This window comes from Zootoca vivipara, chromosome 2 (genome assembly GCF_965207765.1).
Source record: "Zootoca vivipara chromosome 2, rZooViv2.hap1.1, whole genome shotgun sequence".
Lineage (NCBI taxonomy): Eukaryota > Metazoa > Chordata > Lepidosauria > Squamata > Lacertidae > Zootoca > Zootoca vivipara.
Window position 1 is genome coordinate 111,339,432 of NC_142584.1, and position 17,489 is coordinate 111,356,920.

Consider the following 17,489-nt stretch of genomic DNA (forward strand, 5'->3'; position numbering starts at 1 on the left):
AAGATAATTGCTAAAAAGTAAAGAAAATCTAAAACAGTGGTACCTCATGTTGCGAATGGGATCCGTTCCGGCAGCCTGTTCACAACATGAAAAGGCTGCAACATGAAGTGCTACATCTGCGCATGCGCGTGACGCAATGTGGCGCTTCTGCGCATAGGCTACAGATGCGCTGAACCCGGAAGTAGACTATTCCGGGACTTCCGGGTTCGGCGTGCCCGTAACCTGAAAAGACGCAACATAAAGCAGGCGTATCATGAGGTATGACTGTAGAATTAAAACAATATTTTTTTAAAAAAATCTATTAAAATATAGATAACAAAAACAGCATAACATTATTAAAAGACCTTCCCTTGAAAAAAAAACCAGTCAGTTCCCAAAGGCCTGTTGGGATAAGAAGGTTTTCATCTGCTGGCCGAAGATAGCAAGGAAGGAACCAGCCTGGCTTCTTCAGGGAGGGAGTTATGGGAGCAGCCACGACTGGGTAGGCCCTCTCATGCATCCCCACCAAGCAGCCTCTGAGGGTAGTGGGACCGAGAGAAGGGCCTCCCCCAAAGATCTCAAAACCCGGATCACCTTGTATGAGGTGATATGAAACTACAGCTCCCAGAATTATTTGGTGAGGGGAAGCCATGTCTAAAGTGGTTCAGACATGTCCCATTCGCAAACTTACTTGCTTTCTCTATCACAGTGGCTGCGATGTAGAGTGTCGTCCCGACTAGACTCCTCAGCGGACGCCCCAGTTTCTCAGAGAGGAGGCTGCGTTTTAGGATGAGTGAGCCGTGACCATCTGTTACCTGAATACGGAGGGAATTAGGTCAGAGGAGATGGGAGATGGTAGCAGAGTGGGATATAAAATTAGCTTTAGCGTATTGATATTCAAGTGGGATACATTCAGAGACCCGTGTGGTGTAGTGGTTAGGGTGCTGTCTCAGGACTTGAGAGACCAGGGTTCAAATCCCTGCTCAGCCATAAAGTTCAGGGGTCAGTCTTTGGGCCAGTCACCATTGCCCAGCCTCACGTACCTCAGAGGGTCATCGTGAGGATAAAGGATGAGGGGAAAGAAGCATGTGTGCCATAAATATAAATTATTATATATTTATATATAAATATAATTTATTGTGTGGATGGGTGTGTTTTATATATAAAGCAAAAGAAACCACAATTCCCCTAGGGCCTTAACATAACAAGAGACTAGGATTTCATAGCTGAGTTTGAATTGAGGAGGGTAGGAGAGACCCTAATTTTGTGGGTCAGATGGAGGGCCTTAAGTCATAAGGGTACTGGAAGAGGCAAGCAGCAGCAGCAGCAACAATTTATTATTATTATTATTATTATTATTATTATTATTATTATTATTATTATCATCATCATCATCATTACCCCGCCAATCTAGCTGGGTTTCCCCAGCCACTCTAGATGGCCCCCAACAGAATATTAAAAACATGATAAACCATCAAACATTGAAAACTTCCCTAAACAGGGCTGCCTTCAGATGTCTTCTAAAAGTCAGATAGTTGTTTATTTCCTTGACATCTGATGGGAAGGCGTTCCACAGGGCGGGCGCCACCACTGAGAAGGCCCTCTGCCTGGTTATTACTTTATTTTAGGCCTGCTTTGCTATATTACAGCAGCGGTGAGGCCAGATAGTTACCTCATGGCTCATCATCATCATATATTTATTTACATCCTGCCTTTTTCCATGACAGAGACTCAGTCTATGAGACCACCTACCTATCAATCACCGGACATCATAATAACGCCAGGTGACTGACAGGTGGGGTGGTCCCGCCCACCTCCAAAGCTGACCCTAATAAAGGAAATAGTGCGTTTGAGCATGTGCAGAAAACCTTGCCTCACTACAGAGTCCATTCCACACACACTGACAAGGGGCAGACATCTGGGAACAGGATTAAAAGTCTCCAGATATCCCATCAGACCTCGAGCCCCAGTGCTCCTGCTTTTAGGAGCTAAGCATCGGAGGGATAACAAAACAAAAAAATTCCTTCCAGTAGCACCTTAGAGACCAACTAAGTTTGTCATTGGTATGAGCTATTGTGTGCATGCACACATCTTCACATTGATACATCGGAGGGATGACTAGTTAAAGGGGAAACTAGGAGGGCTTGTCTCCATAGATCTCTAGAAAGCCTGTGAGCTGATGAAGGGCAGGGACGTTTCTTACCGTGACTTGTTGCTCCAGTCCCGGCACATACATTTTGCCCCCGTCTCCATCTGTCACTCCGAAACGCACGTAGGCCGTGGCACTCACTCCTTTCCCGTAAAAAAATCTGTTGGGAGAAGAAACCGGGGATAATTCAAAGGCGAGGAGTTGGGGTGAGTGAGCAGGGTATGTCTCTCCACTGCCAATGCCTGCATTTAAAAGTCACAGTAAACCAGGGTGGACCTAGCTTCTGGCAAGGCTTCCATACTCCTTTCCCCTCCTGTGTGGCTAAGAGGCAGAATTTCAAACATAAGAAGGTTCTTCTGGATCAGGCCAATGGCCCATCTAGTCCAGCATTCTGTTCTCACAGCAGCCAGCAAGCAGGAACCAAGCCCAAGAACCCTCTCCCCTCCTGTGGTTTCCAGAAACCAGGACTCAAAAGCATTCCTGTCTCCAGCTGTGGAGGCATAGGCATATTGCCAAGTAGCCATTGGTAGCCCCTTTTTTCTGGTTTTCCCTTTTGGTTGATCCACAGCTTTCTGCGTTGTCCAAACCATAAACAGCCACAGTAATTATAGTGAGTTTCAACAAGTCTGTGATCATGGTTTGAAGTTGGCGTGGTAGAAATTAACTATAGTTAGTGATTTTGTGGTTTTATATTTTGGTTTTATTCTGTGAACCGTCTCCGAGAGCTGCATGTATAGGGCGGCATATAACTTCAATAAATAATAATAACAAATATAAAAACAAGCAGTTAGTTTTAACTGTAGTTTGTTGTACCGTGTTTCTCATATTATAAGTCATGTCTTATATTAATTTTTTCTTCAAAAAAACACGACATGGCTTATTTTTGAGGGATGTCTTATTTTTTAATAAAGTGCACGCGGGTGCTGTTTGCCGGGCTTGTCAAGCCCAGCAAACAGCGCCCGCCGATCTTCGGTGACAGGCGGGGGTGGGCGGAGAGCGGAGCACGATCTCCGCTTCCCCCCACCCCCGCCCGTCATACAGCACAGGGCCGAAGATCTCCGCTTCCCCCCCACCCCCGCCTGTCACACAGCACAGGTCGGCGGGCGCTGTTTGCCGGGCTTGTCAAGCCCAGCTAGGAGCGCCCGCCGATCTTCGGTGACAGGCGGGGATGGGGGGAGAGCGGAGAACGATCTCCGCTTCTCCCCCACCCCCGCCTGTCACACAGCACAGGGCCGAAGATCGGCGGGCGCTGTTTGCCGGGCTTGTCAAGCCCAGCAAGGAGCGCCCGCCGATCTTTGGTGACAGGCAGGGGTGGGGGGAGAGCGGAGAACGATCTCCGCTTCCCCCCCACCCCCGCCCGTCATACAGCACAGGGCCGAAGAGCGGCGGGCGCTGTTTGCCGGGCTTGTCAAGCCCAGCAAGGAGCGCCCGCCGATCGTTGGTGACAGGCGGGGGTGGGGGGAGAGCGGAGAACGATCTCCGCTTCCCCCCCACCCCCGCCTGTCACACAGCACAGGGCCGAAGATCGGCGGGCGCTGTTTGCCGGGCTTGTCAAGCCCAGCTAGGAGCGCCCGCCGATCTTCGGTGACAGGCGGGGGTGGGGGGAGAGCGGAGAACGATCTCCGCTTCCCCCCCACCCCCGCCCGTCATACAGCACAGGGCCGAAGATCGGCGGGCGCTGTTTGCCGGGCTTGTCAAGCCCAGCAAGGAGCGCCCGCCGATCGTTGGTGACAGGCGGGGGTGGGGGGAGAGCGGAGAACGATCTCCGCTTCCCCCCCCACCCCCGCCTGTCACACAGCACAGGGCCGAAGATCGGCGGGCGCTGTTTGCCGGGCTTGTCAAGCCCAGCAAGGAGCGCCCGCCGATCTTTGGTGACAGGCGGGGGTGGGGGGAGAGCGGAGAACGATCTCCGCTTCCCCCCCACCCCCACCCCCGCCTGTCACACAGGACAGGTCCGAAGATCGGCGGGCGCTGTTTGCCGGGCTTGTCAAGCCCAGCAAACAGCGCCCGCCGATCTTCGGTGACAGGCGGGGGTGGGGGAAGAGCGGAGCACGATCTCCGCTTCCCCCCACCCCCGCCCGTCATACAGCACAGGGCCGAAGATCGGCGGGCGCTGTTTGCCGGGCTTGTCAAGCCCAGCAAACAGCGCCCGCCGATCTTTGGTGACAGGCGGGGGTGGGGGGAGAGCGGAGCACGATCTCCGCTTCCCCCCCCCCGCCTGTCACACAGGACAGGTCCGAAGATCGGCGGGCGCTGTTTGCCGGGCTTGTCAAGCCCAGCAAGGAGCGCCCGCCGATCTTTGGTGACAGGCGGGGGTGGGGGGAGAGCGGAGAACGATCTCCGCTTCCCCCCCACCCCCGCCTGTCACACAGGACAGGTCCGAAGATCGGCGGGCGCTGTTTGCCGGGCTTGTCAAGCCCAGCAAGGAGCGCCCGCCGATCTTTGGTGACAGGCGGGGGTGGGGGGAGAGCGGAGAACGATCTCCGCTTCCCCCCCCCGCCTGTCACACAGGACAGGTCCGAAGATCGGCGGGCGCTGTTTGCCGGGCTTGTCAAGCCCAGCAAACAGCGCCCGCCGATCTTTGGTGACAGGCGGGGGTGGGGGGAGAGCGGAGAACGATCTCTGCTTCCCCCCCCACCCCCGCCTGTCACACAGGACAGGTCCGAAGATCGGCGGGCGCTGTTTGCCGGGCTTGTCAAGCCCAGCAAGGAGCGCCCGCCGATCTTTGGTGACAGGCGGGGGTGGGGGGAGAGCGGAGAACGATCTCCGCTTCCCCCCCCACCCCCGCCTGTCACACAGGACAGGTCCGAAGATCGGCGGGCGCTGTTTGCCGGGCTTGTCAAGCCCAGCAAACAGCGCCCGCCGATCTTTGGTGACAGGCGGGGGTGGGGGGAGAGCGGAGAACGATCTCCGCTTCCCCCCACCCCTGCCTGTCACACAGCACAGGTCCGAAGATCGGCGGGCACTGTTTCCCGGGCTTGTCAAGCCCAGCAAGGAGCGCCCGCCGATCTTCGGCTCTGTCCCCCGATGCGCGACGGCTCGGGGAAGCAGGCAGGGAGCTCCTGCTGGGTCCCGCGCCTTCGCCTCTCGCTCGGTCGGGGCTACACGACATGGCTTATTTTCGGGGTATGTCTTATTTTTCACCAACCCTTAGAAATCCTGTCATGGCTTATTTTTTGGGGATGCCTTAAAATATGAGAAACACGGTACTTGACGACACAACAAACTAAGGTTAACCAAAGGCAAAACAAAAAACTTCCAGGCTCTGCCCTCCACGCAGTCAAGTTACTACACTAATGTGGCTTCATTTGTTCACGTCATGCTAAAAAGTGGTTCAGTGTGACACTGGGAAACTATTTTACTGTAAAATAGTAAATGGATCTATAATCCAGAAATACAAAGATATACCGGTTAAGTACAGGGAGATTTTCTTATATGCTTCAGCAGCCGCTCGATTGTTAATAGCGGGCAGGTGGAAAGGGGACACCGTCCCAACAATCAATGAGTGGCAAAATAAATTGTCAGATATGGTAAACTTGGCCCAATTAACAGATAACCTAAGGGGAACCACCAAACAGTCGTTTGCAAAAAAATGGGATGTGTTTAGGAGATATATACAAGAGAGAAATAATTATAACGTAATTTCCATGGCAGCCTTAGAATGACCGGCTTTTTATTAGAGAGTATAAGAGTTGTTGGTATGATCGGATTCAGTGATGTACAAAAGAGAATATAAGAAGACGAAGAGGAAAGTATGTACTTTGCAAGAAAAGATGAGAAGCACTACGGGAGGTGATGGGAAGTCAACAGTACAATAATAGTATAAATTATCTTGTAATTTTTGTGTTTGATGATTAACCTTTAGTTGAGTCAAGATTTTTGGAATTATTGTATTATTTGTTTCAAATATTTGGTGTGTTTGTTTTTGGTCTAAATTTCAATAAAAATTTTAAAATGCCAAATAATAATAATAATAGATAAACCAGAAATGCAGAATTCCTTTGTGCGTATGTATCTATGTGTGTGTGTAAGGATGGACTGTCTGCCCTCTGGTCAAACGAAACAGGGTCTTATTTGAGGCCTAAAGCAACAACCACAATACACGTTCTTAAACGGTGTTGCTTTTTTGCAATATAATACAGAATATATCCTAGTGTGATCGCTGCTGAACCAAACCAAAGGCCCACCTAGTAGGGGTGTGAACAAACCACATTTGGTTGGGACCTCAATTTGGGGAACATTGAGAAAGGTGTCCCTGGGTAATAAACTTTCCAAATATGAGACCAAATAGGTCTAGGGGCTTTTGTGCCAGGAACCTTTAAAGTTTATATTTAAAGGGTGAAGGGTGGCTTATATAATGTTTCAAATCGGTTAATTATAGTATATCAGAAACCCCTCAACCCGCAAGAGGAACTTACTTAGCCTGCAAGTCAATACTCAAGTCGGAGTTCTGCTGGGGTGAGGTCAGGATATATTTCCGTTCCGGGACGATCGTCACCTCAAAATGAGGCAGCACTGAGGAGAGAAAGACAGGCTGAAATTCGGCTGGCGGTGCGCAAATCAGCGTTACGGTGCAAATGGCCTGTGCCATGTAAGATCTTCTGGGAAAGCTCTAGCCTACGGAGCTTTCATCTTAATGCAGTTGGGAGCAGGGCCTTGTCTGCGGTGGCCCCCCAGTTTTATGGAACGCGACTCGCTGCCCAAGTAGGCAGCCTTTTGAAAGAGGGTTTGGGGGTTGCCTTCTGCTCCACAGAGAGGTTTCATAGCTTGGTCGGTAGAGCATGAGGCTCTTCATCATGCATAGCTGCCAAGTTTTCCCTTTTCTCGCGAGGAAGCCTATTCAGCATAAGGGAAAATCCCTTAAAAAAAGGGATAACTTGGCAGCTATGTCTTCATCTCAGGGTTGTGGGTTTGAGCCACACGGTGGGTGAAAGATTCCTGCACTACAGAGGGTTGGATTAGATGACCCTCAGGGTCCCTTCCAACTTTACAATTCTATGATTCTCACAGTTGTAGAGAATCACACTCAGAGATGCCTGGGACTGATTCTGGGAGCTTCCTAGGTTCCTGTATTCTCTCACCTGCCCTTCTTGTGCAGGTGGGTAGAATATTGCATTTTGCAATATTTGGATGCCCTGTGCACAGTGTCGAAGTGAGGCCTTTGCTAGTCTTTGAGATCCTGGTAAGTGCCTAATCTTAGCCCCCTCAGCTGCCAGCTTTGTGGAGCTGCATTCTTCCAACTCAGCCCATTCCCCTCAGCCCATCAGCAGCACTCAGGTTTCTGTTACTTCAGATATGGTACCAAAACACCTGGCAGCCTAATAATCGTACACTGTAAGAATGCACCGCTTCCTCACGAAAAGGGAGGGTGGGGGGGAATCATATTATCAGGTTGTTTCAACAACCGCACCTGTTGAGCTGCTGCCTGTCACACACAGCTCTCAGAAAGCCCTCTGCCTTAGCAGCAGACCAAAGAACATACCGTATTTTTTCACCTCGAACTCAGTGGTCGTGTTGTAACCTGGTGTGGTGGTGAAATAGGCTGTGATTCGCCAAATGCCAGGCCTAAGAGGAGGGGAAGGCAGAAAGAACAGGAAGAAAACTTGATCCAGGCCATAGTAATACAAAGAACTAGAAAACTGGTTTTGCATATTGAACAGCATTTACCCCCCCCCCCCCGCAAAAAGCTGGGTGGCAATGTATATTCGTTGTTGTTTAGTCGTGGACTCGTGGCCGACTCTTCGTGACCCCCTGGACCAGAGCATGCCAGGCACTCCTGTCTTCCACTGCCTCCCGCAGTTTGGTCAAACTCATGTTGGTAGCTTCGAGAACACTGTCCAACCATCTCGTCCTCTGTCGTCCTCTTGTCCTAGTGTCCTCCATCCTTCCCAGCATCAGGGTCTTTTCCATATACAGGATTGCCTTCAAACAGCTCGGGAGTCAAATAACTCCATACCCTCAACATTTCTCAAGTGAAAATAGGGACATCCTACCATACCCTCTAAGGGACGCAGGTGGCGCTGTGGGTTAAACCACAGAGCCTAGGGCTTGCTGATCAGAAGGTCGGCGGTTCGAATCCCCATGACGGGGTGAGCTCCCGTTGCTCGGTCCCAGCTCCTGCCAACCTAGCAGTTCGAAAGCACGCCAAAGTGCAAGTAGATAAATAGGTACCGCTCCAAGCGGGTAGGTAAACGGTGTTTCCATGTGCTGCTCTGGTGTGCCAGAAGCGGCTTTGTCATGCTGGCCACATAACCTGGAAGCTGTACGCCGTCTTCCTCGGACAATAACGCGAGATGAGCGCTGCAACCCCAGAGTCGGTCACGACTGGACCTAATGTTCAGGGGTCCCTTTACCTTTTTACCATACCCTCTAACTCTTTTCTGGTGAAAATAGGGACGTCCTAAGGGAAAGCGGGACATTCCGGGATCAAATCAGAAACTGGGACGGCTTCTCTAAATCAGGGATGTCCCTGGAAAATAGGGGCACTTTTAGGGTCTCCACCCTCAAATTTCTGCCACCTCTCGAATTCGCCTGGACCAGATTGACACACCACTGGTTAAACTTACTCAGAGATATCGGGGATTGACAGGTGATCATTTATCACAAACTGGACCGGCATACGCTCGACTTTCCGCACCTGCATACCCCGCGGGTTCTGATGGAGACAGAGAGACAGGAAGACACCCATGTTTTGACAACAGGTTATCATGGCTACATCTGCAATGTACATTTAAAGCAGTGCAGGGGTGCTAACTTGAATAAATATTGGGGGGGAGCCCCGCCCCAATTAATCGATCACATGATGCTGTGCGCACCCACCCACCCTTTGAATGGCAATGTCCATTAACTTGGGACGGCAGGCCCCTCAAATATTTTGTGTTGGCTTCCCCCAAAGAATCCTGGGAAGTATAGTATGCAGTGCTATTTTTCTAGAAAAAGAGGTGCCAGGACTCCTCTCTCATCTCTTAGAATGGCAATGGTTCCCACCTGAGAGGTGCCAGAACTGAGTTCCAGCAAGTTCAGGCTGCAAAAAAAGCCCTGGTACTATGTTATGGGTGCCAAGGCCGCCTGTTCCCCTTGCAGCGCTACAATTCCCAAAATTCCCTGGTAGCAGGGACTGAGATAAATTCGTGGAGGATAATTCATCCTGGCTACCAATCAAGATGGCACCCCCACAGTCAAAGGCAGAATGCTTCTGAATAACCACAGGAGGGGACAGTGCTTGCATCGCACTAAAGTCTCGCTCGTGAGTTTCCCACAGGGATCTGGTCTGGTGTTGCGAGAACAGGATGCCGGGCTATGGATTGTTTGATAGGATAGGGAGTGTCAATTTTGACCTCCCACGCCTTTGCATTTTGGAACAACGCTCTCAGTTACCTGCACAGTGACAACCACGGATTCGGCAGTTGGCCTCAGCTTGTGATCCAGGACAAAAACTCGAAAATTCACTGGAAACAGAAGAACCAAAAATGGAGTGTGAGGAAGAAGTAGGACAACAACAACAACAACAACAACAACAACAACACCCGGTGATCTTTTACTAGAAAAGATCCTCCCTTGGTCTCTTATAATGGCAATGGTGCCCGCCTGAGAGGTGGCAAATTCTGGCTGAAATAAAGCCCTGTTTGTATCCCACCCATCTGACTGGGGGCGGATCTACACTCACGGTTTATAACATTAAGGAAGGGTTTTCATAACGTCGATGGACACATTATGTCCTACTTTTAACGTTCACTATGCGTTATTAAAACGTGACACCAGAGAGCGCTGCAGAGCAACCAGGAATTGGCAGCAAGAAAACAGCATTTTTACAGAGAAATCAAGGTAAGAAACACTTTTAATTTACCAGTATGCCCTTTGACGTTTTAGAATGATGTCTGACCCCACGGTTACCCTCCCCTAAGGTTTTATCTCATAATGGTTTTATCTTATTTGTACATTTTTAATTTTAAAATTGAATTTTAACATTGTATTAATCTGCATTTCAACTGAATTGTTTCTTTTATACTTGTGTTGATATTATTTGCTGTTAGCCGCCCTGAGCCCGGTCTTGACTGGGAAGGGTGGGGTATAAATAAAATTATTATTATTATTATTATTATTATTAATAATAATAATAATAATAAAATATCAAACATTAAAAACTTCCCTATACAGCAACACAAGAGGGGGAAGAAATCTCTTTGTGGCTATAAGGATGACATTGCACATTAAACTGCTTAATCCTACTCTAAAGTGTAGTTGCTTTTGTATCCCAGTTACATTGATAACTTAAGCTGCTGCCTTTGCAGAGTATTATGTACTGGCTTTGGGCTTGGTGGTTACTTGGCAGCCACATTCTGTGTGTGTGTGCGCGCGCGCACGCAGGTGTGGGAATCCACAGGGCTTTGCTTACGAAGGCTGAGAAGCAATCGAGGAGGGTTGGGTGTGCAATGTGAGGTGTGGAGCAAACTGGACTTTGCTATTTCACCCTTTGGACCTACATAACCAGACGTTGCCATGCGTGTGAGAAGGACAATATTGAGTCAGGCTATGGGTTTTGGCAAAGGGTCCTGTGAGATGGGTCTTCGTTTCCCAACCCACGTGCTGCGATAGAAGCAGTTCTCTCACAGTGCTATCTTGGATAAGGCAATAAGGAATCACAAAAGTGTAGAAAGGGGATGTTTGGTGGGCAGGGGGGTGGGGCCCTAAGGCAGCCATAGTTGTGCTGTCTGGGGCTGACCTGGGAGTTCAAAACATCTTAAGGGCACCAGTTTGGGGAAGGCTGCTGCTCTAAGTACAGAACAGCAGCATAAGCAGTGGGATCCTCGGATGAGCCCCAAATGTACGCAGCACACTTGGCTGCTGTTCCAAGGCTACAGGCCAGGTTATGAATTTAAAGCAATCTCCCTCAACCATAAGAATCCTGGAACCCATAAGAACCCCTAGAATTCCCAGCACCCTTAGCAAACTACAGTTCCCAGGATTTTTGAGGTGGGTTTGGTTTGGGACAATGTGTTTTAAATATATGGTGTGTATGCAACCTCAGGCACACTCTTATTTGGGCAGCTCAGTTGGCTAGAGCATGGTGCTATTAATTGCCAAGGTTGCAGGTTCGGTCTCCATATGGGACAGCTGCATATTCCTGCGTTGCAGGGGGTTGGACTGGATGATCCTTGGGGTTCCTTCCAACTCTATGATTCTATGAGCTTTCCCTCAAAGAATTGTGGACGCTGTTGTCTTATCCCTCCTGTAACACCTGTAACAGACACCTGTAACAGACGACAGTGCCCAGAATTAACTTTGAGGGAAAAGATGAGCTTTATAGTGGCTGGGCAAACCCAGCCAGATGGGTGGGATATAAATAATAAATTATTATTATTATTATTATTATTATTGATATAGCATGTGCACAGGCTGAGCTTTTCTTTTGGGTGTCTTGTGGGTCTTTTAAGGGTGCATGCCTGCAAACTGAAAACATTGGCCGAGCAACACCAAAATGCTCAAGGCGTTGGACTCACCCTTTTGTCGTGGGGTGTAGATTGGCTTGTCGGTCTGCAGAAGCAGGTACCCTTTCCGAGCAGTCCACCGCAGGTTGAGGCTTTGAACCCCGTTTGGGGTCGGGAGCTGCGGGCTGCGGGCCACGAGCTGGATGTAGCCTTCCCGCCGGAGGCGAGTCAAGCCGCATTGCGTAAAGTGTTCGGGGGTCACCTGAGAAAATGAGAAAGGGGGGAGACAGTGGGGAGAAGGCCCCGGGAGAGGCAAAAGGTCTTGCTTGTGCAAAACACCGGACTCTGCCTCTTGTTGGCTCTGGCTCCCCCTAGTGTTGGCATCCTTGGCTTCCACCCAATCAGTTCCAATGGGCTCCAGGTAGCTCTAGGAGTGAGGGGCGTAGGAAGAGGGGGCGGAGGGAGCAGTCCGCCCCGGGTGCCACTCTGGGAGGGGTGACAAGATGGCCCCTGCCTCCCCTAAGCTGTAGAGCGGCCGAGGGCACATGCATTCCCTCATGCGGCATCCGTACGAGCTGCCTCTCGCACGGTAACCGTATGGCCGCCGCACGCGAGCAGCAGCCTGTACAGACTGCACATGTGCAACATCCCGTATGGTCACCACACATGCTCAGTCCGTACGGGATGCCACTCGTGCGGCAGCCTGTACGGTCACCATGCAAGCAGCAGCCCATATGGAGTGCGCATGCGTGGGATGCCGCATATGCAGTCCGTACGGGATGCCACACATGCGCAGGCCATACGGGCTGCACCGCCCTGGGTGCCGGAGAGGGTTCCTCCGCCCCTGCTAGTCTTGACGATTGCTTAGAACCAGGAACTATTTCCCGAGGGCAGCAGCATCTCCTACCTTCAAGGTCACTTTCTTTATATTGGGCCCAACCCTGAAGGGCACATCATGGGAACATTTTCTCCCGGTATTCTCATTCTGGAAATAAACGGTGCCTAACAGCCCGTCTGGAGGGGCGTCTTCAACCTGAAGGGCGACCGGCACCTCCACTCCCACCGTCACCACGCTGGGCGCTACCATCAGCAACCTGCAAAGTGGGCAGAGATATCATAATAGAGTTGGCCCCCACTATTTCCTTCCTGCAGCTACTCTTCCTGCGGCTCTGAAAATGCCAAACACTTTTGCAAGCTGCGACAGGCGAGAAAAGGCTCTGTGGGGAGGGAGGAACAAACCAAATCATATACAGATGCATATTGTTGGAATGCATTATTATTTTCTTTTTTAATGTTATTTTTTTTAAAAAAAACCCAACAAAATATTTAACATAATTTAACAGCAAAAACCTCTAAGCAGCTTGGCCACGGTGAAAACAGGATGCTGGACCAGATGGGTCACTGGCCTGATCCAGCAGACTCTTATAGGCTCATTTATATATATTATATGGCATAGCCTGTGAGTGTGAATGACAGCCTCGGCACTGGCAGGCAAGTGGCAGAGGGAAGCAAGTTCTATCTGTGAGGGGGAGGGAGGAGAAAGGGTATGTATGCTACGGCTGCCATATGTCCTGGTTTTCCAGGACATGTCCTGGAATTCACCTCTGAAAATGGCATCTTGGATTATTTTTCGGAAATCGGGCAAATATCCTGGAAAACCAGCAACAGGGGTTAAATCATGCCAAAAAAGCCGTTATAAAGCTTCAAATCTCAAAAATTATTGTATCTTCAACTAAAAAAAGAAAAGGTAAACAACTTTGGTTCCCCTTAAAAACAAAACCTAAAAGAACCTCAACAACTTCAGGCAAAAAAATAACTAAACAACTCTGTCCTGATTTTCACTTTTTGAGATACAACAACCCTAATGTATGCATGTGTGTCTGGAAGGGAGGGATGCGTGTTCTTCCTGTGTGTGTTTACGGAAAGTGTAATGTTGGTGGTCAACAAAAGAGGTTTAAAGATTCTCATGAGGCAAATCTAAAAAAATGTAGTATAAACACTGACAACTGGGAAACACTGGCCTGCGAGCGCTCCAGTTGGAGAACAGCCTTTACCAAAGGGCTCGTGGGCTTTGAAGACACTCAAACTCAGGACACAAGGGAGAAACATGCTAAGAGGAAGGCACGCTTGGCAAATCCACACTGTGATCAAACCCTCACCGTGATCAACTCCTGCCCCGAAACCAAGGTCCCCACTGTGGAAGGACGTGTGGATCCAGAACTGGGCTTCGCAGTCACTTATGGACTCATTGTTAAAACCGTGTTTATGGAAGACAATCTTACTCGGCTACGAGTGATCGCCGAAGAAGAGGAAGAAGAAATGTATGTGTGTATTTGCGAAAGAGAGATACAGGTCCTCTGTGTCCCTATTTTCCAGGGACAGTCCTGGATTTACAGAAGCTGTCCCGGTTTCTGATTTGATCCTGAAATGTCCCAGTTTTTCTTACGACGTCCCTACTTTCATCAACTAAATGTTGGGAGGATATGGTAGGACTCCCCTATTTTCACTGGAGAAATGTTGGAAGGTATGGAGTTATGTGGCCCACCCCCACCCCCAAGCCAAGGAGATAAGTAACTATACAACCTTTAGAAGACATCTGAAGGCAGCCCTGCATATGGAAGTATTTTAATGCTCAATGTTTGATCGACGCCCAATATTATCAAATAGGACGTCCTTATTTTCATCGGAGAAATGTTAGAGGGTATGGAGACATAGGAGCCAACTCCTAGAGGCCTTCAGCCCCCACCATAAAATATTTAGGGGGCTGAGCCCCCCCAAAGGTAATGGGTATTCCCATTCAAATAGTGTGGGCGCACTGTGTCATGTGATCCATTATAACGGGACGGGCCTTCCCTGGGCCCCCACAATATTTTATTCAAGTTGGCACCCCTGTATGGAGATAGAACCTTAAGGGGAGGGAGTGTGGCAAAAGTGGGTTTCTTGAGTGGGGTAAGAAAGTAGAGTTGGCCGAGTTAGACCGTTGTGCGTTACTCCCAGGAAACTGAGCATAGGGCTCTGACCCAACTCCTCCCAGTTCTGTTTGTGTTCGAGCTTCTGGCCTAACCCCGTTCTTTCCCTGATAAATAATCAAAACGCAAGCAACAAAGAATAAGATTTCAGAGTGGGAACAAATTTCCACTCTTTCGCAATATTGATATTGGCAGCCTTCCGCAGAGTGTTGTTTCCTTAACGCCATCTAGATATAACGAGCTGGGGAATTCCCGAGTTGCACAAACTATCAATTTTAAAAGAAAATGCTTAAAATAATAAAAGTGTGTTTGTGTGTGTAAACAGCACTGTTTTTTTGCTGGTTCTGCAAAAGTAAAAAAGAAGAAGGGGACACATACCAATCTGCTGATGGCTCTACACAAATCAATGCTTTATAAAACACAAGAAGTCAGGTTCCCCCTTTTTAAGAGGATGTGTGGCTCTACAGCAATAGAGCTTTTTAATCCCCTTTAATGGTGCAGCCCTAAGGTTTATGTTCAGTCTGGATAGCTCAGCTGGTTAGTGCGTGGTTCTGATAATGCCAGGCTTGCAGGTTCGATCCCTGTATAGGACAGCTGCATTTTCCTGCATTGCAGGGGGTTGGACTAGACGATCCTCAGGGTCCCTTCTGACTCTACAGTTCCATGATTCTAAGTGCTACTCAGAGTGCTATTACAAAAAGTTAGTCACCTTCATGAATTTCAATGTGTTTACTCTGAGTAGCACTAACACTGAATACCACCCTGAAGCATGGGCTTGGATCTTTCCCACAAAATTCTGACACTCTGGAGGCACCCGAAAAGAATTTAGCTAAGCTGTAACTTTCCCCACGGTTACTTGAGAAAAAATCCCTTTGAATTTAGTGGTGCTTCCTTCTGAGTAAAATGCCCAAGATTGCGCTCCATAGCCCTCAGAATTACATACTATCATGTGAAATAAATCTAATCACAAAAATTGACAATAACGTATTAATCAAAGTTGGCAATACTTGACAAGTTTGGAGGGGAAACAAAGTATTTTCTACATACGAGAGCAGCCAATGTTAGATAACACTATTATATGACATTTCCCCCCACCTGCCTTGAAGTTCAGCATAGTTTACATAAAACCTTATTTGCTGCATAAAAATTGCATCAAATTATATCATGCATAAAACAGTGCATTAAGACAAAACCAAAGCCTTAATAATCAATCCATTTTAAAGAAAAAGAGCCAGCTGGTTAATCACTGGCAATGCATGCAAATTACTGTTTATTTTCTGCGGTTGTAACAACTTGTCTTTCCCCAGTGAGGACCAATAACATGCCAATAGCAGCCCAATCCATAGCTGCCAAGTTATCCCTTTTTTACAGGGATTTTCCCTTATGCTGAATAGGCTTCCTCGCGAGAAAAGGGAAAACTTGGCAGCTATGGCCCAATCGGTCAGGTAAGGGAGCATAGAATTGCAGCCTAAGACTACAACACGGTTAAAATAGCTGAAACAAGCAAGCAGCCCAATTGCTGAGAGCATGCAGATGCCTTTGAACAGAGCAAGCATTGCCACTTTTCCTGTGCCTTTGACACCTGAGCAACAAGCAGAACTTCAACAGGTAACTGTTTATGAAGCAAGGATGCAACACACCCACCCCACCCTTCACCTGCTGAACTTCTGCTTGCCAGGTCGTTCTTAAAGGTGCTGAAGCGTGAAGCCCATCCAGAAAAACAGAAGCTATTCTTGAGACAGGAGTCAGAAAGGGGAATGGGGATGGGCAAAGCCACACCCCTGCCCAACATATTCACCTTGGAGCGCTGTGGCTCAGAGTCACCAGAGCCCCGAAGCATGCCAGCCAGAGAGGCACCCTCTTCCCAGATGCCATCTCTGGGCTGTACCCTTGCAGAGTGGACAGTTCTTGCTGCTCTGCCTGAGGCTGCAAGGGGATGTTTGCAATTCAGTCTTGGGGCTGGTCAGAAGAGGCGGGGTCAGAGGAGGAGTGATGTGCAGCTGTTATGAGCACCATTCATGGCCAAAAGGCCTGCCCTCAAGCGGGTTAAGACAAACAAGTCCAGGGGAAAGGAAAACTTAATTGGGACAGATAGGGATAGCTAGGGATGCAGAGCACATAAATTCAATTCCGTTCACGTTTTATTCTTTATAATCTTTTCTATTCAGTTTTTTACACTACACATTTGAATTCAAACACTAGTCATAATCATAAACATTTAGACTTCCCCCCACCCTTCCATGGTTTCCATCTTCTTTTAAGTATATATTTATTGGTTTTATAAAATAAGACATACAGAAAATAAAAACACAAAAGACATACGAAAACAAACTACAAACACAACATGAAATATATATATATATAAAGCAATAACAATCTTCTATCATTAATAAAATCTCTGTCGACTTCCTCCACTCCTTCCCTACTGCGTTTCATTATCTTACTTCCTTAGTACTTTCCATATCTTGATTCCAGTCTTTTTAACACATCTCTGAACATATTATTACTCTTATTAACTTGGCAATATGATAAATCTCTTAAAACACAATTCTATTCTAAATTAATCTTAATCTTAAATACAATAATAGCACTTAACTAAATCTTAATAAACACTAATAACCCAACTAATCCTCTTCTACAACCTTTTTATACTTCCAAATCTTTTATTAAACACTACTAATCTTACAATTATTTGCTAAATAAACTTTAAATTTCTTCCCATCTTCTTCCACTGATTCTTCCCTCTGTTCACGAAGTCTCCCGGTCAGCTCAGACAGTTCCATAAATTCTATCAGCTTCAACTGCCAGTCATCCACGGTCGGCAAATCTTCACTTTTCCAATTCTTTGGTAATAAAATTCTCGCAGTTGTTGTGGCAAAAAGAAAAAACATAGTATCTTTCTTAGGTAGTTCCTCTCTAATTATTCCAAGTAAGAAAGCTTATGGTTTCTTAACAAACATGTTT

At 48.1% G+C, this 17,489-nt stretch overlaps 1 protein-coding gene across 1 annotated transcript in view; it reads right to left on the reverse strand.

Annotated features, from left to right (window-relative positions):
• The window catches only part of LOC118080967 (complement C4), a 60,221-nt gene extending 43,778 nt beyond the window's left edge, over positions 1 to 16,443 (reverse strand). Inside the window, exons 1-9 of the mRNA XM_088663457.1 lie at positions 16,324 to 16,443; positions 12,464 to 12,650; positions 11,629 to 11,818; positions 9,506 to 9,576; positions 8,695 to 8,783; positions 7,611 to 7,693; positions 6,547 to 6,643; positions 2,183 to 2,288; positions 671 to 794 (exon numbers count right to left, since the gene is read on the reverse strand). Of these exons, the coding sequence (XP_088519583.1) occupies positions 671 to 794; positions 2,183 to 2,288; positions 6,547 to 6,643; positions 7,611 to 7,693; positions 8,695 to 8,783; positions 9,506 to 9,576; positions 11,629 to 11,818; positions 12,464 to 12,650; positions 16,324 to 16,400 (1,024 nt within the window). The 5' untranslated portion in view covers positions 16,401 to 16,443. The remainder of the gene's footprint in view (positions 1 to 670; positions 795 to 2,182; positions 2,289 to 6,546; positions 6,644 to 7,610; positions 7,694 to 8,694; positions 8,784 to 9,505; positions 9,577 to 11,628; positions 11,819 to 12,463; positions 12,651 to 16,323) is intronic.
• Positions 16,444 to 17,489: the final 1,046 nt, after the last annotated feature.